The sequence below is a fragment of the Camelus ferus genome, chromosome 10, assembly GCF_009834535.1.
Source record: "Camelus ferus isolate YT-003-E chromosome 10, BCGSAC_Cfer_1.0, whole genome shotgun sequence".
Classification (NCBI taxonomy): Eukaryota; Metazoa; Chordata; class Mammalia; order Artiodactyla; family Camelidae; genus Camelus; species Camelus ferus.
In genome coordinates, this window is record NC_045705.1 from 4378791 (window position 1) to 4405240 (window position 26450).

Genomic DNA, 26450 nt, shown 5'->3' on the forward strand with positions numbered 1-26450 from the left:
GGACAGTGCAAAGGTGGCTTAGGGTGACGGTGGGAGACAGTAAGATGTTGCAGACAGTGGGGAAGGAGAAGAGCTGTCAGGGACCCTAGGGCAGGATAAGAATAGCGCTTTAAGGGCAGAATCTAAGGGATTCCCTTCACTCAGGAGGTGGGGAGAAGAGAACCTGCTGAAAGCATATTAAGTGACAGGCAGAAACTCAAAATCTGGGTTCCTAAAACCTGGAAAACTTTCCCCTTTACTTTTTCCCTTAATAATAAAAGCGATACAAATTCATTACTGTAAGCTTATCCACTGCTCATTATTATAACAGGGAAATGTAAAGATGATGAAAATTACAAACCTACCATTAATATTTTGATGTGTAGCGCGCGCGCACGCGCACACACACACACACACACACACACACACACGCACACTTGCTTTAAAAACCCTGAATAATAGGGTACATTCTGGTTTAAACCCTGGTCCCCCTCCCCCTTAAGGATAATAAACATTTCCCAATGTCTTTAAATGATTTTCCTAGTAAAACTTGTTGCAGCCATATCAATTTCGATTTTGGCCAGCCCTGTTTGTCTATTTACCCCAATCAATCTTTTGTGCCTTTTTAGATGTTTCTAAAATTTGCATTGTGAATAACTCTGGGACCAATATATTTATACAATTCATTTTTAGGCTCATTTCTGATCACTTCTTCTGGAGAAATTCCTGTCAATAGAAATCATTTCAACTATCTTGCACGTGTAAGGTTGACTGAACTATGATATCAAATTCACCTCAAAAATGATTGAGTGATTTCATATTCTTACTGGAAAAGCAAATGTGTGCTGTTTCTTACACCTTCACTAACAATGGTTATAATCTTTCAATAAATTAATATCCTGCTATTATTAAACTGCATTTTTAACACATGTGACATTGGAACAGTATTTATTATGGTTTATTTTTCTTCTTTGATGAAATGCCCTTTCATATTTTTACCCCATTTTTTCCACTGAAGTTTTTATCTTTTTCACACTGATCTGCAAACCCATCTTGTATATAAGATATGGATACTCTGTGTCATATGTTGTATAAATTCCCCAACACTTTGCCTTTTCATTTATTTAAAATCTTTTGAAATAGACAGAATACTTTCTCTCATTCTGGTCTTTCTACATTTCCTTTACGATCTCTTTCTCTTATTTTATGCTTAAAAAGATATTATCCATTCACATATCAAATATTACTTCTTTTCTACTGAAAAGCCTGTAATTTTGACAAGTCTGTTTCCCATTCTGTTTACTCCCATGATCCGTCTGATTGAGCCCTGGAGCTTTATCCACACAATCTGACCCTGAATTCAACCCTGGTGACGGGCATTCACTTATTTTCCAGGAACAAAATGAACAAGGAGTCCGCTGTGGCGGCGAGAACACACAGAGGGGTCTTTCAGAGAACAAGTCAAGTCAATGAGCTTGGTGCTGACAGGAGGTCGGACCAGAGCTGCTCTGGAAGGAACAGGTGACTTTTAATGCCACGTTACAGGATTAAGCACACGTGTGGCAGCATCGCCCTATAACCGGTTTGATTCCTGGAAGGATAGAGTGGGGGGCAAAGACAAGCTACGTGTTTCCTTGTCTACATTATGTGTTTTAAGTTGCTGCTTTGCACAATATTTGTGTTGTATTTAATTGTGGACTGTGCTTTCTGGAAAAAAAAAAAGCGCGCGCGCGTGTGTGTGAGTGGAGTGGGGCAAACAGAGGATGTTACTAACCATATTAATAGCTTTTTCTAGACTCCAACTAAATACAGAACCAGAACGGATATAAGTCTAAGGGACTGAGGGCCACGAACTGTATTAAGGACTGAGCTAGGCTGTCAGGGAAAAGTAAAGCTTACCCTCTAGAGGGCTTTAAAAATTTTGATAAAGTTAGCATTTGCTTCATGATTTAAGCAATGTCTTGTCTGACGGCGGCCTCTCATATTCACCAAGAACCTGATGAACTTACAGCCCTTCAGAGGCTCAAAGCCACCCTGGATTCGGAGGCAGTCAATTTTTAAAAAGCCACTGGGCTGTGGCCCTTGGCCCAGCAGAGGATGATGTCCTGGCGATAATGAGGGAAGCGTTTTCTACACATGACTTCATCTACATACTGCATTCTCTCTTAGGTTTACTCTCCTGCAATGTTTAAGGAGATCTGTGAACATTCAAGCAGTTTGGAATATGTGAGCATAATATTAAGCAGCATAGTTACTTCGCAAGATTAAATATGCCCATGAATATTAAAAATATAATTTTTCCTTAATAACAGATTTTTCTCCACTTCACTCAGCCACAAAACCTTTCCACAGGTACCCAACTGTATATTCAATCATCCGATTTTAACAGCAGGTGTCAATAGCAAGACATTGGTTATAATGAACACATGGTGAACTCACAAAACTTCCCAACATTAAACATTTTCAAGGGAAGAAATTCAATTCCCTCCCGGGGAACACCAGAGTACAGAAAAAAGGAATCAGAAATGAAAAATAACCTCCCCGTGCCTTTGTGACTACAGTTCCACTGCATTTGAACCCCAACTCATCAAGCAAGGCTGAACACGGAGGTCAGAGAAGTGAGGAGCGAGGAGAGCGAGGGCCAGGCTCAACTTGAAAAGTGGTTCAGGAAGGGGGGTGGCTTTGCTAGTGGATCAAGATGGAGCATCTGAAAGAGGTGCTCCCTGCAATTCCCAGAAGGACAGAGAGAAGGGGACTAGAGGATGCTCAGCAGGGACAAGACTCCCTAGGAGGGTCTGGAGCGCAGTGACGAGCTGCAGGTGAACTAGCCTGACGCACAGCCTGCTTCGGTGGGGGAAGCTGTGGGTGGTGGTGTGAGACTTTCCTGCTGCCAAAGTGAAAGACGAGAGAGTCCCTTTTTATTTTTTATTTTTAAACATATCTCATCGCAAGAAAGGGGACTGCAATATTCTTTAGTAAAAGGACTACTTGATCTGACTAATCATAGTTAAAAGACGACCAATGAGAAGAACGTATGTCCAGAAAAAAGGAAGAAATGGATTCCTTACATTAATACTCTGTACACATTAGTAAACTATTTCTGTTGATGTGTCCTTTAGGAAAATTGACATAACATGAGATTTTAAATCATGCAAGGGTCTATCTTTTCTCTCCCCTGATGCTGATGCAACACTTAAAAGCAGATATTTTAACTTAATATAAAAGCTGTAAGATGAATTTGATAGGTCCTGCTCTTTAAAATATGCCCAAAAGGAAGATAAGGAAAAAGTCTTGTTTTACTCTTTCTCATTGTTGAAGGAAATATTAATCTCTCCCTTGGAACTGTTAATATTAAATGCTATGTAAAATGCTCAGCTCAGTGCCTGTCCGTAGTAAGCGCTCAATTGGCTTAAATATAATTATTATCATTATTTTATTAAAGAAGAGCAGTTTCTGAGATAACCCCAACTTTCGAAAATTTGAACTTCATGTGGCAATGCTAATGCCCTTCCCACATTTCAATCGGAAAAAACTTACCTCTTGCAAATGAGACTCCTTCTTCTTTGCAGACAGATTTAAATGCTTGTCAAGAATAGAATAGTATTTTTCGCTCTCCTTGTCAAACTTCTTCTTTCCATCCTAGAAGATCACAAGAATGACAGAACATTCGAATTGGAGAATCAAGAAAATCTTGATTTTTCACCATCCCCATCAAACATTCAATAACATTATTTGAAAAAAGATTTAGTTAGCTTCAGCTATGTGCAAAACTTGATGGAACAGAGTAGGAAGAAGGATGTGAAACAAAAATTACTTGAACACGTATTCTGCTCTCAAAGACGTTCCTGGAACGATCGTAGGGAGAGCCGTGGACGACCACAGTAGAGTCCCTTTGGGCAACTTATAACTGGTTCTCAGCGGGAGATTCTGACCTAGTAAATCTGGGGTAAGGACCAAGAGAAAATGTCTCTTTTGGGCTTTTTGGTGATCACGATGAGTTAATGTACCGTCAATTTTGAAAACCACTCGTACGCTCTTCACAAAGAATCGTAGTTATTTCCCGGGAGCCACAAAAAAGATGGCCAATATTTCAAACAACTCATTCTTGATAGGAAGGAAAACAGATCCTCAGAAGCTGGGAGCGTGAAAGAATTACAACAGTTCAAGGTCAAATCAAATGGATGAGCAACAACTCAAATGGATGAGCAACAACTGTATCATAAACGCAACAGCCCTCTAATAGCAGACCTTGGCACATCCCTGAAACGTCACTGTTTTGTAGGGGCAGCTGTAACCAGGCTGGCCTTTTGCAGAGGAGGAGGATACAGTGCCTTTCATCCTGTGGAGACGTCTATAGAAATGCAAAGAGAATAAAATCCTAAAGAGAACAGGACATGCCTGGGCGTACAGTCTTCTCTAACTATAAATCTGTTACCCATCAGGTATGCTTTTTTTCCACTTTGGGGTCCATATGACATAAACACTAGCTGCCCACATGCATAAATTTCGCTGGCCAAAGACATGCCATTCCTTGCTTTCATTTCAGTGTTTCCTGAGTTACAACGATCACTTTCAACAGAGTCAAGCCTTTTTAAGCCTATTCAAAATGTAGGTTCCTATTTCCCCATATAGAGGTTCAGACATTGTTATCTTTAACAAGCTCTATGATTATTAGGCATAAAGCTTTGCTTCATTATTTCTGTAAGTATTCGGAGGAGATTAATCAAAAATAATGGGTGGATGGATGGATGGATGGATGAGGAAGAGAGGAGACACCAGGCAGGCCTCTGCCCTTTCTCATAACTCTGAGGTTGTCAGATCCAGGTTATTACAGCCAGATAATCCTATTTTGATCCACTGACACTCTAAACTTTTTTATCTCCTTAATTATATTTCCAGGAACCCATCTTGATCTAGCTGCATATATGGAACTTCAGAAACTTAACTAGTAGCACTGCACTGAATGGGAAGAGAAAGTAGGCTTCTGCTGTAGAAGTTCCAGTCACTCTGAGACCTTGGAAGAGGTACTGATATGTTCGTACATTACAGTGTATACCTGTAAATGGGGGGGGGGGGGGGTCAGAATCGCCAAAGGATAACTATTATTTAAGGAGAAAATGGGACCCTCCTAGGAGAAACACAGTTGGAAAATAAAAAGCCCAAAAAAGGTCTGTTGAAGAAATCATGTAACAAAACGCAGAGAAGCAGACCCCAAAAGGAAGCGGAGAAGCCCAAGGTTCAGGATGGGAGGAGCCCGTCCTTTCCTGTTGAAACAGACACCTGGGTGAACGTTTCCTTGTCTGCTCAGTGGATGTTACTCTCAAATCTGGCATTTCACGCCCACAACTGGCCTGCCCGGTCAGCCTTTCCAGAAGTCAATCTCACGAGCCCTTTTGAGCTCCTGTTCTTTTTCCTCTACAGACCACCTCCTCTCTGATACACACGTTCATTTCTTCCAACACCCACATATTCAAGTTACAGCTAGACTTAGCATCCAGCTTCAACAGACCTCACGCACGAGTCCCCTGCATCGACTCTCTCTCCCTTCTGAATGCTCACATAGCTTGATACATGGGTTTCTGACAGTGCTCTTGTCCCATATAGTCACAGGGAAATTTATGCACGTACCCTATCCTCCTCAAATTTGAAAATTTGAAAGAGTGCTCAATAAATATTTAATGAACAAGTGAGATTATTCCTCTTACAAAACTGGGCAACCACAGACCCTCGCAAACATTATATTTGTTCAAAAAACTAACATCCACGATACAAGGGACAATTCTGCACAAGTGGCCATAACTCCATCCCAGCGATACTTGAACCATTGGGGGCCAACCGGCTGCCTTCCAGTATAGTACACAAAACTGACTCACTTTCCTCTCACAAGAAGGGGCTTAAAATTTCTCTCTGCGCATAGAAGAAACCAGTTAAGGGAGAAGAGAACACAGCTGTGGCGAGTACACTTGTGTCTTTGTTTTCTGGTCAGTGTTTGATGGCATTTTTGGACATGTTAACCCAGTGCCAACACATCAGCATTCCTGGCAATACAAAAGTCACTCCCAGAGACACTTCCTGGATTCTTATTGAAACCCTGGCCCCTCACACCACCAGGCCAGCAGAAGCAGATCTACTCAAAGGTCCCAGCGCTATAGACGACAACAACGCGCTCAGTCCCAGCATTAAATTAAAGAGCTGAGTAGAAAGAGTAGGCCACACGGAGGACAACTACCATCGAGGGGAGCGCGTTCCTGAAAACAAAGAGCGCCTCGTGCGGCTCACATCTCCCCCAGAACCCGTGACTGACCGCTCACGGAAGTCAAGTCTTACTTGGATTTCGTAACATGATACCACACAGCTAGCTACCTCTTGTCTTTCGTGTTACTTGTTGTGGGTATCAAGCCATAAATTTTCTCCAAAACCAGTGCTGCAGAAGTAAGGGAAAAATAACCCACGCGTCTTTACTGAACACTGTGTGTGATCACTGTTTTCTTATTGTCATAGCATGATTCACAAAGGAGACTACATTATAATGGGAGATGCTTCCTGTAAAGCCACAAAAAGTGCCTTTGAACTAGGTAGTCACACACAATGAAGCCATATATATGTGTGATATATATGTGTGTGTGTGTTTTGTAAAGTCTTAAAATATACCACCAAAAATAGCAAATTAATCCCCAAACTTATAGAATTGGCAAAGGTGTACAACAAGTTCAGGGTCTGCAATCAAATTTGTTTTCTTAACTACACTGCATTTACTCTGAGCACATGATCCCATTATCACTGAACTTCTAAGATTAGCAACTGTGGTCCTGCCACAGCTTCACTGCACACCCGGAAGTAACAAATGGGATGGAAACTCCAAGTGTCAATTTCACTCTTCGTTGTTGTATAAAATAGAAAAGTCAAATATTCATACAAACTATAGTTCTATCTCATAGATAACAAGTATTGAACTGCACACAATTGTTAAAAACAAGGCCAAACCAACACCTTCCATTGGCCACAAGATGGTACCAAAGATGAACAGTGGACTTTATCACATTTAGAAAATCACAAATTTTCAAACTGTTATCTAATTGCATTTATTTTCCTATACAATACTACTGCAAAGCTTTGTTTAAACAACTGTTCTTAGCAACCTTTATTTTTCTTAAATTTTTCTTTTTTAAAAAATAATTTTATTGAAGTGTAGCTGATTCACAATATTAGTTTCAGGCATACGGCAACGTGATTCAGTTATATATAAACATGCATATATATTTTTTCTTTTCAGATTCTTTTCCATTATATGTTATTATAAGAAATTGAATATAGTTCCCTGTGCTGTACAGTAGGTCCTGGTTGTTTATCTATTTTAAATATAGTAATAGTAACCTTTATTTTAATGTTACCATGATAATTTTTTTTAAATAAAGGAAATGAAAAAATCGTTTCTGTATTTCTTTTTTAAAAATGGAGCATGCATTTAGGATTTATGCATCAGATTTTTAAGGCAATTTCAAGGTTATAATTGCCACACAGGATACTGCAAAATTTCCCATGCAACTACTTGTCACCATGTTAGTATAACCAGCAGCTAAAGAAGCATTATGCAGGTATTTTGAAAATCCTTCAAGTGAATGCATGGTAGGAGAAACAGTAATGTGAAGAATAATTATAATAAATACCAATAGCTAAATTTCCATTTCAGAAACACAAGTAATTCTTATAAACTGGCACTGTGTTAGACACTGAGAGGACAAGGTGTAGCCTCAACTACCAATCCAGCCAGACTTCTTCCTCCTCTGATGATGGATTTACTCACTGCTCAGAAGGGCAGTGTGGGGTAGCATCACCATTTCTAAGTCCTAGTAGGGCCTGATGCTTGGATATTCCATCCACCTGCTACACAGGAGTTTCCTGAGGCCCAAGAGATTCCTGATATCCAGAAACCCAGGTTGTTAGAGAACCTTAGGATAGCTTTCACAGCAGTGTCCCTCCTGTGGGTGACTGCACGCAGTCTCCCAAAGCCATTCCCCACCAAGTCCCTCCTCCTTGATCTGCTGAAATACAGACATTCCAAAAGGGCTCCTTCCTGGGTAGTTGCACCAGCATAATTCATCACATCTCCCTCATTCCAATTACCTCACCACTACCACCACCAGGTGATCAGATGCAGAAGACCCAAAGTCTTCATATTTGCCTTTATAAGAACCTCATACAAATTGGAAAGGTAGAAAAACAAACAGAAAGAAATGTATGTGAAGGATATAAAGGATTAAGACACAGAAGCAGAAAGCCAAAAGGGTAACAAGCATTATAAAGAGTTTTTCAAAATCATTAGTAATTAAGAGAAAAGCAAATTAAAATATTGAGATATCACATTATATCAGATATTGACTGGCAAGAACTATTAGGAAGTTGAATAACACTACATGTCGAGAGCACGCAGACAGGAACCCTTGTACCTGGTGGGACTGTAGAGGGGTATAGCCTTTCTAAAGAGAAATGCTGCACTCAACATTTCTAAGTGGCATAAGTGTGCCCTAAGAACCAGCTTCTGGGTGTACATCCCAAAAAGATCCTCACCAAAAAGTCCATAAGGAAACACGAACGAGGATACGCACCTGTGGGAACAGGATGCTAGCTGTGGTATTCATCGGTGGACATAAAGTGAATCAGATGCATGCCATGCAGTGCTAGGCATGAAGTTAAATGTTACATGTGGGTGGATCTTAAAACACAATTCTGAGTGAAAACCACACAACACAAAATATATAAAAACACAAAATCATTTAGGTTAATCAAAAAGCCATGCATAGAAAAAATATACCATTTCTGTAAGAACATAAGACAAAAATACACATGTTAAAATTATGAGAATGGTTGCCACATTAAAAAAAAATGTGAACAACATATGAGTAAATGAATAAAACAAGACAGCTATGAACTAAAAGAGAAAATAGATGAGAAGAGATAAGAAAATTAGGAGATTAATCCAGAAACCCAACATCTGACTAACAGAACTGCTAAAAGAAAAACTGTAGGGAGGGAATTACCTAAAAAATAGTTCATGAAAATTTCCAGAACTGATAAAAGTATCTGTATTAAAATGGGACAATATGTAGAAAGCACAATAAATGAGAAAATAACCACAGAATTGTAAAATATTACAAAACCATGGATAAAAATGGAAACCTAAAAACAGAGGTCAAATAAAAATCATCAGAAATCAACACTGAATCCACAAAATCACAGTTATTTTTTTAAAAAATGGTGCAGGGCCTCCAAAATTCTAAGGATTAATGAATTCTAACCTAGATTTCTATATCCAAATTGTCAATCTAGATTGAGGGTAGAATAAACATATTTACAAACATACAGGCTTTCAAAAATGTTACTACCTATGCACTGTTTCTCAGGAAGATAGGGAGGGATGTTGGTGCACTGAAATGAAGGAATTAACCAAAACAGTAAGACATGAGATCTAGGAAAGCAACAGCTCAAAGAGGCAAAGAAAATTCCCAAGATAATGGTAATATCGCCCTCCATAAAAGCAGATTAACTAATAAGCCTGTGGACTTTAAAGCAATCAGTTAAGATGAGAGTTCCAGGAGGAATGTCTCTCAAAGAAAAAATGGAGAAGGTATCTGATGTAGTCGAACATACCAAGATGAGAAAGGGAGAGAGAGAGAGAACGCTACTGGAAGTTTTTGATGATTTTTGATTACTAACCCTCTCTTGGACTGTGTGAAGACAGAGAAGATTGGGATCCGGAGGGTGGATACTGCCTGGAGTGGCTATAATCTTATGGCTCTGGCATGACATCATGGATAAAACTGAAGTTACACAACTCTGCACACTCCAGGCAGGATGCTTGGAAAATTACCCAGGGTGAACTTAGGGATTTCCTAATTAAAAGTAACCCAAAGCTTTTCTTCATGCCCAGCATTCACATTTCTCTGTTCTTCCTGGATGACAGAGGACTTGGAGAAATAAAATTCTCAACCACAAAATTCAAAAAACACTGATAAAACAAAAACAAAAAAACAAACAAACAAGCAAACAAAACCCAAAAAGCAATGATAACATGGAAGCAAGAACAAACATGGGGACAAAAGACTAAGGTCATGACAGAGGCTGCTTATGATAAACACTGTATCTGACTGCAACAGTGAGGCATTTTTCCCTCACTCCCAGGGTGAGAGCCATAGCAAGTGGAAATTAATTTTACATATTAGATTAATATTATACTTCTGCAGTTCAAAATTTCTAGAAAACGGAGCCTGAGGCAAGCCTTGTCTGCTGTAGCTTGTACACAACCTTTAGGGAGCAAGAGAAGAAGAAAAGAAGAGGGACAGGAAAGGTGGGAGGGAGATGCGTGTTTGCGACTGAACTAACCACAGAAGCAGGAGGAAAAACAGCCAGCTGTTCATGCAATAAGGCACACCTCGTTTAGGTTTGGCAAAACCAACACACCTCAGGGCATTTCAGTTGGGTAAGCAAAGAGGAAGTGAGGGTTTCTCTGCCAGTGTCTCCTGTAACTGGTCAGCATCCCCTCCATGGGGCAGGAACGCTCCTGAGTTCTTTCAGGCTGCCCTCCGGCCCCTCCAGCAGCTGTGGGAGAGGCCAGAGCCCAGGGCTCCCCCGGGACTCCATCAAGAGTCTGGACGTGATGGGATGAGCCAGTGAGCACCCCCGCCCCAGCTCCTGCACCACAGCCCTGCAACCCCCAATGCAGCAGGGCGATGGGGGCCCGGCTGGAGCCAGGCCCTGATCACCCTGTAAGGAACAGGAGGTGACAATCCTAGGCCAGAGTTACCTTCTGAGCAAACCCTGAGGGCCTGGGATGGGCCTAAACCGGGCCCAATACCAAAACACACATTCCTGAGTCAGGATATAAGATTTTATCTTCAGTGAGCCATGCTCTCTTTATGAGCTTTGATAATGAAAATGGAACATTCTTAAGGGAGGTGCAGACTCATTCACAACCTTGTTCTCTTGAGCCAGTTTTGTATATTTAGCCATCACAGGGCTTTTAAGAAGATCATGTTTATAAATAGGAAAGAAATCATGTGTTATCATGACGCCCATGTAATACAGTGGAAAAATGAGGTTCACGGAAATTAACTATAGGCCACTCAACCAGCAAAAGGGTGGAGTCCAGACTCAAACACAAGACCTTTCTCAACATCAGCATAAATAGCACAATTGCTTAGCATGAACATTTTAAAGGAAAATAACCCCCATTCTCCAAAGGGTTGAAGTGCCCTGGTCAATGTCACAGAATTAGTCACATGAGCCAGAGCTTGGAACAGCCCTCTCCTGAGGATCAGCACATGGAATTCCTTATTTCTACTGCTTTTTTATCAAAAGCCCTTTCTGGCAGAGCTCCACCCTTTCCCCACAATAACAGAACCCCCAAATGGCAGCAGGGCACACAGCCGCCAAGGATAAAGAATATAATTTCCCAATTTCCTAGCAATGAGATGCGTCCATGTAACTAAGTTTTATCAAAAGAGTATGAGCAGGAACATTGGGAGGCAGCCCTCAGAAGGCTTCCAAAAATACCTCATGCTCCTCCTTCAACTTTTCCGCCACAAGGGAAGAACATGGGCTGATCTTGCACTGCAGAATCCCCTGTCTCCTCACTTTCTCTGCCCTTCCGTCCTTGACTTTCGACCTTCGGTTAAACTCTTAAAAAGAGTGGCAGTTTTCATGAGAATAGTTCCAGGAAAAAGTTCCTATTGCAGGTATTTTTCTGTCTAAGGTCTAATTTCTAAGACCAGACTGAAAGGGCTTCCCATGATAAGGATGAGAGAGAAAGGGAAGAAGAGTCAGAGACATTGATTTTGATGGATTTATTCAGTCCAACATGTTAACAGTGTGGAGGTTGATAAATCCTGGACTAGACTACAGGCTAACATGGTCCTCCCCAGGTAAAAAAGGCTCAGTGTGTACCTGCTTAATGAATGAATTATAATCAGCCAATTCTGTTAACACTGTTACACAGTCGTAGATAGCCTCTGGATTTTTTCATCAGTCTTATTACCTTGGACACTCTGGGGCCTTGGTCATCTTATCTGTCACCTAATAGCTGGATTCAATGACTTTAGCCTAAACATTCTGGAAGCAAGTAGAGTATAAAGAAGTAGCTGATTATTTAAAGCACAAACGTGGTTATTTCTCTGGCATTGTTTGATAAAAGCTTTTCCTGGGTACACCCACCATAAGAAATACCCCAGAGGGATGGCCTTAGCCACTGGTGGTGTGCCCCTTTGAGTTGGTGAACTCCAATAAAAAAAATATAAATACTGACGGTTAGAAAGGTAGGGAAAGCAAGAAATAACTCCTCTTTCACATTCAGCTAGCACTGTCTTAGCTGGTCCTTTGTCTCATTTAGTTTGGGGCTTCAGACTCCAAAGATATAATCCCATCCTTGGGGTGCAGAGCATGTGCTTAGCATGCGTGAGGTCCTGAGGTCAATCCCCAGTGCCTCCTCTAAAAAATAAATAAATAAATAAACTCTTAAAAAAAAAAAAAAAGATCCCATCCTCAAAATGGCACCTTAACTGGTAAGAACAATGAAAATCTTAAAGGAAGGAGAGAAAAGCACCGAGGGCTACTAGCACTGAAAACTGTCAACTCGGCAGACACCCATGCAGGCTGGATGGCACTGCTACTGCTTGGTAATTTTCAAGTCATATGACTTAAGCCACAAACTTAAGAACAAATCTCAATTTTCATTCACAAAATACACATTAGAAAAAATTTTTTTAACTCTACTGTGCTAGTTCAGCATTCAGCGCTTTTTGTGCCTGACGTTTAAGGAGCTACATAGCACCTTTGCTTTATAAACACGAAGTCTCTCTGTGGCATCATATACACGTGATGGGAACACTTGTGAGATGTAGTCTAGAGTCACTATCTCGCCGCTTGTGACGTTATCAAAGTTACCACTCCTAAAATTCACTGAAGTCTAGACCATGTTTATAATGATGCCAACTGAGGGAGGGCTGGTCAAACCTAATTCTATTAAACTGAAACACCCTGCAGGACTCTCTGGCAGAATACATTCAGACACTTGTTCAGAATGTAAGAGTAGAAGTGTGGACAATGGAAACATCTCTTATTTTCACGGCAAAGCGACCATGCTAGAACCCAAAATTGTCACTCACAAACAATGCTTAATTCTTTCCTATTTATCAAAGAATGCCAGAGAAAAACAAGAAAGATTTTGGTTAGTAAAACGTGGGCTACCTCCTAGGCATGGAGGGGTTCACTATTTCTTAAGAAACAGTTTTTAATGATGATCTTCGTCCAGTTTTGAGACTTAAAACAACCAAGTTGTAAAACGGAACAATGTAGAGAAGCCAAAGTAAAATTTTTCCACCAAGTGTACATAGAGCTTGACTTATGAAACAGAATTATCCTTTATTTGAGAATGTACCAAATAGAATTAGCACAAGTAATTCTTAATAGTTAAGTTCTGCGGCTACAAAAACTTCAAAATCAATTAACATGAATAATTTGTATTATTCTTTCTTCCAACTATTAACATGCCAGTCAGTGTAAGTATTTAAGTACTGTGATTTTCACAGATTTAAATGAATCTCCAAAGACATGGATTTATCAAAGGAAGTTAAATTTTATACCAAAGGACACAATTTTCTTTCAGTTAATTAAATTAAAAGAGTAGCCGTCTGTGCTGTGTGTCAATTATTTGTCAGTCTAAGTTTCCTCTCACCTTACTTCTTATTAATGGCCTTTGGGTCATTCACTCTGGTCATTTCAAGTAAGTGAAAAGGAAAAGTTTAGCCCAACTTAATCTATTTGTCTATTATTAGCAATACTCTTAGAGTTAGTTAGAAAGTTTATTTTAATGCAAAGGCTAAGAATAGGGGGGTTAACTATTTGTTCTTTCCTATAATCCAAATATTCTCTCTCCATATCATAATTCGAACCTGAATCATAAGTTCAATAAATTTATTTCAGTCGAATAAAATTAGTTTAAAATGGCATAAAGGTGAAATTTAAAACCCCAAGACTCAAAAGCCCTAACTTAACCCCACAAACACACGCACACACACAACCTGAACGTTCCTCTAAAGAGCAGCACGGGTTAAATAAGGATTCTGTCATTTCTCATAAAATGATCCCTCAGCCCTCCACGGAAGTCATGTTATTTGAATGCTCCTGGCATTCTGATGAACATACGATGAGCACCAGGAGGGACGTCCAAGGTGAATGAAGTGATTTACAAGTTCCTTTCGTGCTTGTAAGATCCAAGCATTTCACATGGTGACCACCTGTGCTCCGTTACCAGTTGAGGAAACAGCAGAAGGAAATGGACTAAATCTGAGACACTTAGGTTAGTCATAGGGAAGAATTTTTAAACGACTTAGTTTATTTGATGATGCTGATAGACATGAGGTAGTAACAATTAACAAATGTGACCGAGCGAGCCAGGAATCTTCTTCCTGAGAGCTCGGTCATCAGGTGTACATAGAAAACCAGAAATAAAATGCGTTTCTGCTTTAAGGGCAAACAGAAATCAATAGCTAACTTGACAGAACATAGGAATTATGGTGACTGACTAGAAACCTGGCATTTTAAGACTTTTCTAGAAGCAGCTGTAAGACCTTCTTTGTGAATCTCATTTTCCTCTTCATTTGGTTCTAGGCAGGTATCATATCCAATCAGTTCCACTTGTACTTACAAAGATGACTTATTCTTATCATACTATTTAAACACAAGACTAAGACACCAGATTTTACAGTGTGAATTAAGGATAAGCCTACAGAGAGGTTTTTTGAGGGCTTGCATCCATGTATAACTCAACTTTTTGAGAGTTTGAATCCATCAGTATAACCGCTTTTTAAGAAGTTTGAATCCACCAGTATAACACAACTTACCAATCAGTAAACAGAATCGCTGAGAAATAGACTGCTCTTGGTTAAAAATCTAATACAAAGTCGAGCCACCTGAGGATCTGTTTTCAGAACAAGATTACTCCTAGGACACAGCGAGCTCGCCCCGATGGTGCTAGTTCAAAAATGCGTAAAGTGAAGGCAAATCTTTCAGATACTTCGAATGCTGCAACTTGTCCGGTGTCTGCCCACATCACACAAGGCTTTGGGTTCAGGGCATTTTATTACAGATTTTTTTCTTTGGTGCTTTTCTCTAGGGGTGATCTAAGAAAGGGTACCTTCCCCTCACCCCGTCAAACAGCCTCATTAATTCACTCAACGAATACTGAGCACTCAGGACACTAAGGGACAAACATGAAAAAAACATACTGCCTAAGCTCACGGCCCTCCTCACAGTCTAGTTACAGAAGGAGACAAAGCAAAACAAAGACAATAAAATGAGTAAAATGGTCAAAGGTGACCAGTGCATGGTCGATGTAAATCAGGATGCGGGCCTGGACCAAAAATTATTAGACTTCCCGCAAGTGCCAAAAGGTGATTTGGAAGGTAAATTACAGCTGCCCAAGAATAAAATCCCTGCACATCTGAACAGTTTCAGACTCTAGACCCCACACTTTGTTTACACCATTCCTAGATTTTTATTTGGAGGCAGGCAGAGAGAGATCAGGTGGGTGGATTTTCAGTGAGAGTCCTCTGGTCGCAAAATGAAGGAAGCATTTGAAAGGGGAGATACAGGCAAGAAAAGACTGGGGCCTGAATTTTAACAAATAAGTTAAATAAGTACAAAGAGAACAACTCAGGAAATCTTTCATGACGTGGGGACTGTATGGACATGAGGGGTGACAGGAGGTGGCAAGGATGACGAAGCTCGAAAAAAACAGGACGTGTTTCTGGTTACTCTAGGAACTAACACAGGGAAACCTGCCATTCTTTCAGGTTTCCTAAACGACCACGGGTCCTACCTATGACTTTTGCCTTCACAACGTATTTCAACATGTCTACCTTCATATTCCAAATCACTGCAATAATTTAGGGTTTTGAGGTCTCCCAGCTGACAGTAACGCTTACCTGGCCTCCCCCTAGACAGTGCACCTTCTCCCTATTCGTTATTCATATTTCAGTTAGAATAATTAATCTAAAACTCAGTTCTTACTATCACATTTCCCCCATACAAGTGGTTTCCCAAAGCTACAGAACAAAGCCCACCCTCAGCAAAGCAAACAAGGCCTTCAGTAATGCAGCATTAAGATCATCTCTTTGGTCTCACCTCCAACACTTCCAACCTCACACTTTAGGATCCGGTAACCCCAGCGTACCTGGAGTTCTTCCCACAAACCATCACAGCCTGCTCCACCCATGCTCCTGTTCTGCCCGCAACGCCTTCTTCCCTGCCTAATGACTCTCACTCATCAATCAAGACTCCCCTCAGGCATCACCTTTTCAGACACCAGACTTCCACATTAGATCAAGAGCTGCTTTGCGTCCCCAAAGCACTGTGTCCCCACGTATACTGCTAACTTGGCATTTATCATGACATACACATAAACTATCTTTATTTCACCCATCAGCAGTTGCTGACTTTGAGTTATTTCCTATGAACTGACTCATCTTTGGACCTTCAGGCCTAAGAAAAATGCCTGCCTGCCATACAGAAGGTTAATAAATGTTTTTAGACTGAACAATCTGAAGACTGTATATAGACAGGATGTAGATAGTGCCGGAGAGCTGGGGGATGTAGGGGGGACAGAGACAAGGACAGGAGACCATCAGGAACATGCTATTGGCCACACAGACTTCTGTTCCTGCTTTTCTATGAACAAAAGCCCTGTAAAACATTTGTTTGGAACTAAAATAAAGCCATGCTTTTGGTATTGCTTCTTTTTCAGGGGTTGAGAGTTGTGACATTATGATTTATAATCAGAAATATACATTCGGTCTTCATGCCCATGTCTGGCACAGAGCTTCTAAAACCCTTGGAATTTCCTAAGTGATAAGAATAATAAATATGTCTTGATATTCATAACAAACCCCTTTTAACTACACCTGAGTTTATGTTAATAAGGAGACTTTTTACAAAGTCTCAAAGGATAGGGGCTGGTTGCTGGTGGAGCCAACCATGTGATTAGAGGGTTGAAACTTTCAGTCCCTCACCCTTCTCTCCACCCAAACCCTACCTCCAGGGAGGGCAGACGGACTGGAGATTTGAGTTCAATCACCAATGGCCAATGGTGCAATCAGTTGTGCCTATGTAATGAACAAATCCACAAACACCACGAGGACAGGGTTTGGAGAGCTTCAGGGTTGGTGAACACGTGGAGGTTCTGGGAGGGCATGGAAGCACCACACCCCTTCCCACATACCTTGCCCTACCTACCTCTTCCATCTGGTTGTTCCTGAGTTGTATCCTTTCTTAATAAACTAGTCATCTAGTAAGGAAAATGCTTCTTTGAGTTCTGTAAGCTGCTCAGGCCAATTAATCAAACCCAAGGAGAGGGTTGTGGGGACCTCCCAATCCAAAGCTAGTCGGTCAGAAGCGCAGGAGACAACCTGAACTTGCCGCTGGTGTCTGGGGATCAGGGTGAGGTTGGGCAGCACAGACTTGTGGGACTGAATCCTGAACCTGTGGGATCTGACACCATTCTGCAGGCAGTGTAAGAACTGACTGGCTGATAGTGTAGGAAACAGACACAAGTCAGCAGAGTGTTCTCTCTTCTCATCTGTCTCACATGCCTCAGAAGAATCAGCTACCTGATTCATCCAGAAAATAACCTAAAAGCCAAGAAGTGTTTGTGGATAAAAAAGAGACCCACCACTCACCTACCTTGTCTGCCTTGAGATGCTAAGAGCCCTCTCATTACCAAAAAACCAGAGTGGAGAGACCAGACCACTTATCAAATGTGCTAAGGTGGGAAACGCCATTGAACCTCTCTGACCTGCACTTTCCTCATTTTGTCCAACACATTCAACCACCTCAGTGATGCATTAAACAGTTACTGACCACTTACTACGCCCTCTAATTGTGCTATTTAAGACACGGCTTTGTTTTGAAGATTGTTATCTTCAAGTAGAGAAGACAGTTCAGCACATATACTTCCACGACTCAAAGCAGAAATTACCACAGTAAACACCACAATAGAAATTTTGATAAAGTGTCTTAGAACTTAGAGGATAAGAGCCTGGCTTCTGCTGTGGTGATGCTAGAAGCCTCACTGGGAAGAAGTGAGAGAACATATGTGAAAACACCACACCCAGCAGATTCTAACACATCACAGAAACACGGCGGCACCGGAACGCCACCACCTCCACCACTGTGACCACCACCACTGTTGTCTTACCAGCGCCCTTCCACATACCAGGGGGAACACAGCTCTTGCTTCTTCAACAATGTTACACATTCTTCAAGAACCCTCCTAAATCCCTCTTTCCCTATAAGGAATATTAGATGAATAATATTCCATTGCATATATACACATATACATATGTATATCACACTGTAAGTCAACTGCACTTTGATAAAAAAATTGAATTAAAAAAGAATATTAGAATCAATTATTTTTATGATTCTAAAAGGTAAATTACTTGGAATATTATTTTTAGCCTTTCTATGATAAAACAAGAAATTGGTTCCTTTTGGTCAAGAATCATTTTATTTTATTTATTTATTTTTTAATTAATCTTTTTTTAGGCAGGGAGGTAATTAGGTTTATTCATCTATTTATTTAATGGAGGTACTGGGGCTTGAACCCAGGACCTTGTGCATGCTAGGCATGTCCTCTACCACTGAGCTATACCCTCACCCCAAGAATCATTTTAAATGTCATGAACTTAATGGAAATTTACTTTTTTCCACACGGACTAAAAATATATCTTAATAACTGATCAAAAAATTTTACAGATAAAAGGAAAAATAATATGCACATTTCACACCAGTATCTGCACATTCCCCCACTCACATCCCCCACCTTGTTTTAGGTCAGCTCTTCCATTCGTCCCCATGCAACACTTCATACTACAAAGTCCCACTTTCCTCTAAAATAGAAGTCTAAATTGTCATTTTGCAGGCACTTTACAAAGACTGAAATTATCATTACTGACGAATAGTTTGCTGCGGCTTGCGGGCCCACGTCAAGCTAAATTATGGGAGAGCATTAAAAAAGGAAAGACTGTTTTTCATGGCAGTCAAAGACACTACGGCTCTGGGTGACGTGCAGGGCGTTCAGCTCCACGGTGAGTGGACCTTCTCATCTAAAATGCTTACATGTCTGTCTTTAGCCTTTCCACCCAGAGGAAGGGTCTCTGAGCGGTGCCTCTGTATCCATCACTTAACTTCACACAATTATACTGCATCACAGCCTACATCTTAGTTAGGTGAGTGCTTCAAATGAAAAAGTTAAAATTACCATTTAAGAAGGGCAGAGGTTCTTGAGCCAGAACGGCCCAGGGAAATTAAGTAACCTCGTCATTTCAAAAGGCAGGAAACAAAGACCAAAGGGTTCACAGGGTTCGCATGCAGGTTAGGAGAGAGAGCTGACAGCTGATGGGATAAATATCTGATGGAGCATCCTGGGGCACAGCACTCGTTCCACTGGTCCTACATGAGCCTTAAGAAGGGACGCTACGGAGAACCAGAGCTGAGCTTCCTCAGAGCCTGGACTGCACAGGTGAACGCCAAGGACGGCCTCTTACCCACTGATGTGTGTCCAGTCCTCAGCACAGGACTGGGTCCCTAAAAGGGGTGAAGTGTTCAATACGGAAGAACTTCCACGCAAAGCTGGGAACAGCTGAAATGGATGGCCTTGGAGCAGTTTCTCCCTCCCTGGCCGAAGCACAAGACAGGGTGACTGCCGAGTGGAGGGGCTGTGAAGGGCTGTGAGTGTCAGACAGGCAGTTGGTCTACATGTGAAGACCCCCATTTAAGAGAGGTTATGACTCAAAATCCAAGTCTCCTAATTTCTAACTAGTGCTTTTCTTTCAAACTACCCAATTGAACAAATAACAAAGTACAGAAAGAGATCAGCTTTATTTTAAATCAAGGCTGGTCTAAATAAAGTCTAAATCCAATTCAGTGTTTGGCCCACAGTAATTTATTTCTTCTCAAAGAAGTTGAACCATTATTGCAGTCTTGCAAATAATTGCAATCTTATTGTTAATTGGGCTTTAGGTGGGTTGGCTAGCACTGAGCTGAACAGTCATTTCTTACGATTAACTTTCAATATAATGCATCAATAATTGTAATAATGTGTAGCCCCCAAACAGTGGCACGGGCTTCACTGTGCTAAGCAAAATTAGTTCAGATACAAAAGCAAATTCTCTGTGATCATCATTAAAAAATTAGAAGGAATCAAGAGTTACTCCCAAAAGTCATGCAAAAAAAATTTCTAAACCAAGGAAAAACAAAAGGGAGCATCTTTGTAAAAAATTTATAAAATTAAGCAATCAGAGAACCCTAGAGTCTGAAGGAAATGAAGAGGTCAGAGAGTTCAATTCTATAAAGCAATGCGTTGTGCCGCATTCCCCACAGATGATTACTCAGCCCCTGCAGGAAATTTTCCCCTCACTATTTTTCAAGGGAGTCTGTTCCCTGTAGGATGGCTCTGCTTTTTTGGATTGAAATAAATCACAAGAAAAATGCTTGCTTTGAGAAAGGACAAGCTGGAAATAGGTTTATTATAATGGAAAAAATAATAATAACTAACAACTGAGTAATACTTCAGATGTCTCTAGACATTTCACATGAGAAAATTCACTTGATTCTCGCAAAATACAAAGAGCTGGATATGAAACGTAGCCTTTGATATTAACGTGCCCAAAGGTACCCGCCTAGAAAGTCTTAGCATGAAAAATGCAGACCTCAAGACTTAAGGATCCGGGCACATGCAGGAGATGCCGCCCATTGAAAGAGGTAAATAAAAATTCAACTCGTCCTCTTGGCTTCAAACTTACGCCACTGTGAACTGTTTAACTCACAATGCTATTGGAGAGAAACAGGACACTTACTTTCCCAAAGTACGTAATTAGTTCTTTTGGTAGAAATTTGAAAAGGATTTACATCTGGTCATTTGAACTATGTCTACATACACTTATAACTTCATCTTGGTTCCACTCATCTTACCCTATTTAAAAATACGTTATTAACTCTTGCCTGTTGCATCTTTGCATGGGTAACAAAACTACGAAAATTCAATCTGAAGTTGGCAATTATAGTTTCGGACAATGAGCTTTTGTTTCATTTATTAAAACTGACGCTAGTATTTCCAAGTCAACGACAAAATGTGTTCAAGAAGTTAATAGAAATGTAGTTTTGCAAAAACTCTTTATGCATTGGACTTTAGAGAGCCAATTTCAAATCTAAATATGCTCAGGCTCAAAAACAAAGGGTTTTATTTAAGGGGAAGGTAGGACAAAAGCAGCTGATATCCCAGGGGAAATAACAGGGCTGATTTAAACTGATTCGATGATACCCAGGAATTTGACTCTCGCTTTGCACCAAGTTTGAAGGCAGCAGGGCAAGTGCTATGTGAATAACCTAAGGGAACTGGTGACATTAAAGATTCCGTACGGTTCTGCAGGGAATCAATTTGGGATAATATAACTGATACACTTAGCTCTCTAAAACTTTCTGGCACCGATAGAGACAGTGAGCTCATAAGGGCCCCATCTCTGAACTGTTGGACTTGATTTGCCCTGATGCCCTGTCAGGCATAGAAGGAAAGGGGCTGCTGTTCCCTCGTCTCAAGCTAGGGCGGCAGGGCACGGCAGAAGCACCAGGGCTTTCGAGCCCATCAGAATCCACATCCCAGCTCCGCATCTAATAAATTCTTCATCTATCTGTGACCAAACCAGGCCAGCTTTGGGTGTTGTCACATCTAATCTGGCACCTGCGTCCAGGCCAACACTCACAGGGGAAGGAACAGTACTCTGAGTAAAATAATTCCTGCACCCTCACCGCAGGCTCACAGCCAGGGAGGAGCAGGCGCAAAGAACTGGCTGCATCTGAATCTGCGATGACACCCAAATGACATACAATCCAAAAATTTCCTATTTCTCACTGTGGTCATATGGCCCCCCAGGCTCTCAGTCAAGTCTGGCATTTGTAAGATCTGCTGCTCTTGGCATTCTTTCTGGGGTGGAGCCTCGCAGCAGGACTCAGCCCCCTTTTTGTATCATAAGAAAACCCCACACGTCTCCTGGATCCAGAAATGGCTTTCTCGGATTGTTAGTTCTCTAGAGGAAAGTGTCCGGGAAGGATTTGGAGATATTCTGAAATATGAACCATCAATTTCACTAAAGTCAAGTCATAATGGGAAAAGAATTTGAGAGAGGTAGGAACAGAGGACGGAACCTGAATTAAACAGCAGGCAAAGCGCTGTAAATCTGTTTTCTGTCACCAATGACATTTTCATTTCCGTTTCTGTGACTTCATCATCTAGTGATTCTACTTTGGCTTCTATTTAACACATTTGTACCAATTTGCCAGCTGCTATTAAACGATTACTTTCAATGTGTTTTAAGTTGATTAGACTTACAGGATTGTTAATCAAAATAAATTTCTAGCTGCTAAATGTTAGCCCCCGAAAAATAAACACAACAAAGTGAGAGAAAGGAGGCTACACCAAAGCCTCAGGTTCGATTTGGGGACGTTTTGAGTCAAAGGACTTACGTGGCGTATTTTAAACCGCTACCACCACCAACAAAAACCTTAACTGTTTTTAATGTAAGTTTTAATTACTATTTTTGTTATAAATTTTGCTCAAACAATAACGAGCAATTTATAGCAACTAGAAAAAAAGAAACCAACCAATGAAAGGGAGAGTGTAGAAGCAAAAATACCCACTAGGTTCTCATTCTAATCACACTTAAAATAGCAATATTCATGCAGTGTATTTCAAGGATGAAAACCACACACAACTTGTTGTCATAAATGTCATTGCACAGACAAGACAAACTACCCTGGATATTATCTTCTGAAAATATCCTGCAATCAGAGAACCACATCCACCTCTAGAGCTATTCAGGCACCCCACAAAGACCCCCAGGGAGTCCCACCTTCCTTCCCGTGAAGCCCTATGACTAAGCCTATCTCTTAGACCCTTTCTGGTCTTACTAAGTATTTTTATTAACAATCTTCTTTATGTGGTTTCCCAAACCCAACAGCCAGCCCCTCAGTCTTCAGAATTTTGCGACTGATGAGCCAACAGACATGATACAGCAATACCAGCATTTATAGCACGTTGCTCTGTGCCAGGCTCGGGAGGTACCAAACTGAATAAATAATGTCTTCCAGGTGCTCAGTCCAGAGGTGAGATGAGCACGTAGAAGGATAAATTACTGCCCAGCTCAGAGGCTATGTGCTGCGCAGGACGAGGGTTCAGTGATGCGAAAGCCCACAGACCCCTCAGGCTAAGAGATGATCTTGTAATTTGAGCCCAACAGATGGTTGAGATTTTAATCCTTTGGCAAGATGATTTTCTCACCTGAAAACCATAACGAGGACAGAAAAAGCTCCTATAGGACAACCGGGGCAGGAGGAGAGAAAATCAAAACCAACCGAAAGTCACAAGCCCAGAGCCAGATAGGAATGTAAGTGGCAAAGTAGGGGATGTACATTGTGGGGCTGAGGGTGGAGGACGGGCATTAGTCCAAAAGGACTAGTGATGACAGAGTTGGCAGTCCTCGGCCCCAAGGAGAAACCCACAGCAACACAGGTGAGCATTTACTATCTTTACCGAAAAAAAAAAAAAAAAAAAAAAAAGGTCCTTCCCTGAAGGAGTCTACAGTCCCAACACAGCTAGAGGTGCTGGTGGCAAAAGCAGAGAAGTCCACACAGGTGCGCAGAAGTGATGCGTTAAGCACAGAAGGGAAATCATTCTTTCTCAGTTCTCTCTTGGGTCATCTCTCTGATGCCAATTAAGTACTTCAAAACCCCGGGACACTCCCCAACATAGAGAGGTCTACCTGCCTCACAGGAGCTGTGGGTTCCCAGGAAGTGATACAGAGCAGTGCTTTTCAAACTTTATTGTGCATCTGAATCAACTAGAGATCTGGTTACAAAGAAGATGCTAATTCAATGAGTCTGTTGTGAGACCAGAGAGACTGGATTTCTATTAAGCTCCTAGTTGGCCCTGCTGGGCTGCAGCCTGAATGACAAGGATATGGAGAATCCTTTCTCTCCTGCTACGAAAACGGGAAACTGATGACAGGGGGAGAGAGGATCCGCCAGATTATAGAAATATAATCTAAAAGGAGACTGTGTAAAGTGAGGCCAAGGAAAAGCTGGAATTAGTACACTGCTGGAACAGAGTGAATGGGGAATTGACATTTATTAAGTATCAATTTTGTACTAGGCACCTCCACACACGTTAACTTTCACAAATCCTGGGAAGAACAGGTATCACTTTTCATTACCTTGAACGTTTAGGAACTGTTCTGAAGTCCTCAAATTCACACCCTCCTGGCTCCAAGGTCTGTCTGACTCAAAAGGCTGTGCTTTTCCCTCTAAAAACATCTAACTCAGAAAAGTCAACTTCAGGAAACATCCAATCCTGAGGCAGGAATTTTAAGGAGAAGCCACACAATGCTGTAGCCTTTCTTTTCTAAACATGAAGTGCTACGTGGTAACTGAAGGAAATGCAATTAACAGATCCCACCCTAAAATTCTAATGTACAGAGTAAACTTACATGAGCATAGAGTAAAACGTCGTAAAGCCAAAAAGTAAACACAAATTTGCTTCCCAAAGGAGTCTTGTTCTTCAAGGCAAACATTAAAACCAAAATTCCCCAAAGCCTAAGGTAAACAACATAATAAACCAGAAAACACATACAGAAAATTGATCAAGTGTCAATGCATTGTGAGCTTTAATTTTCAACAGGGAATCCAATTCTTTCATATTTGATTTAGTCCACAGCGTATCAAGAAACCTAAACAAATACCATTTAACACTCTAATTCTAATGGATTAAAGAATACAGGAATTTGGCTTAAAGAGACAGTGTATCTCACAATGAGCTCACCAGCATTGCCAGCTGGGACCAGTTAACCACATTTACCAAATAAGGCAAGTTTTTTCAATGCTTAAAATCTTTCTACAGTGAGCTCACTTCACTTCTCACTGGGTTTCTACGGTAATTGTACAGGTCATCTCTCCTACTCGGGGCCAGTAAATCACCAGGCTCTCAATGCAAACGTGGGCTGCATGGTCTCAGGAGAAAATTCAGTTTGGCTTCACTTTATTACTGACTGGATTTAGATTTAGAAGAAAAAGACACAAGATCTACTCTAAAGGCAGAATAGCAGGGAGCTGTATGAAGCAAAATCTATTATTAAAGTCAGTGAGAGCTGTTTACTATTGTGAATAAAAATGGCAGACCTTAGTTTAATATATTTGACCAGTCACAAACATGTTATCTAGCACTAAGTCTACACAAATACATCCACAATATTTATACATATATGTATTTTTTTTGGAGGGGGGAGGTAATTAGGTTTATTTAATGGAGGTACCGGGGATTGAACCCAGGACCCTGGGCATGCTGGACAGGCACTCTACCACTGAGCTATACCTTCCCTCCTGTAAATGTTTAATAATTTTGGTTAACAAATGAATCATCTTATTGGCAAAAATCCTCTCAATTTTTTCCCCATGTTTAATTGGCTGCTTTGGCATAGAGTAAGGAACCGAGCACACAGACAAAAGAAAGTTAAATCTATAATGAGGTTTACTGCGTTCTTAGTTAAAATAACACTGTTGGGAGGAGGGCCGCCTACTCTGTTTAGCAGTGCAGGTTGTGACCTGAAACCTAAACAAAAGCATGCAGTTATAAAGTGGTTTTTACATGGTCTTCTCTTATGTATTTAAACACATTCTTCTTTGGAGGTAAAAAGGATTTATCTGCTTCTTCTAAATTGCTCATGTGCCAAAACCATAGCCATAAACTGAGAATATATATTTGGCTTCAAAGGTAAAAGATTCCCATAAAGATAAATATACTTCAAATGAAAATTTTGCTGTTTGTGTTACAAATCTGACTTTTAGCCACTAATCTGCTGAAAGTCACACCCAAATTTATCTTACTGTAAATTTTGTGGTTTTTCCAACAGAGGAAGCCAAATCCTCAAGCTCATGTGATTAACTCTATGATATCAGAGAAGGCCCTGTTTGAACAAAGACCTATGAGCCTACAGAGGTGAGAAACAAAATTTGTGTCAGCCCTTAGACCAGGGGTTGCAGTGCTTTCCGCAAAGGGCCAGATAATAAATATTTTATGCTTTGTGGGCCAGTCTCTGACACTACCCAACTCTGCTGTTGTTAAGAGCACCAAGAAAAATACAAATGGACAATGCTGTGTTCTAATACAACTTTATTTATGGGCACTGAAATCTGGATTTCACATAATTTTCACTTGTCACAAAAGATCACCCTTCTATTTTTAAAAAAGAAACTGAAAATTTAAAACCATTTGCAGCTTCTGGGCAACACAAAAGCAGACAGTGGGCCACATTTGGCCCACTTTGCCAACCCTTAAACATAAAGCATAAAAATTAAAAAGGGTGGAAAACTTTGTG

The 26450-nt window shown here is 40.8% G+C and overlaps 1 protein-coding gene across 6 annotated transcripts in view; it reads right to left on the bottom strand.

The window, feature by feature from the left end:
* Positions 1–26450, bottom strand: part of ARHGAP42 (Rho GTPase activating protein 42) — a 269930-nt gene that overhangs the window by 66758 nt on the left and 176722 nt on the right. For all 6 annotated transcript variants that reach the window (XR_004323064.1, XM_032488279.1, XM_006186189.3 and 3 more), the window contains one exon: positions 3517–3618. Coding sequence is in view for 5 of the 6 variants with exons in the window: in XM_032488279.1 (XP_032344170.1) it covers positions 3517–3618 (102 nt within the window). In the remaining variant the exon portion in view is untranslated. The remainder of the gene's footprint in view (positions 1–3516; positions 3619–26450) is intronic.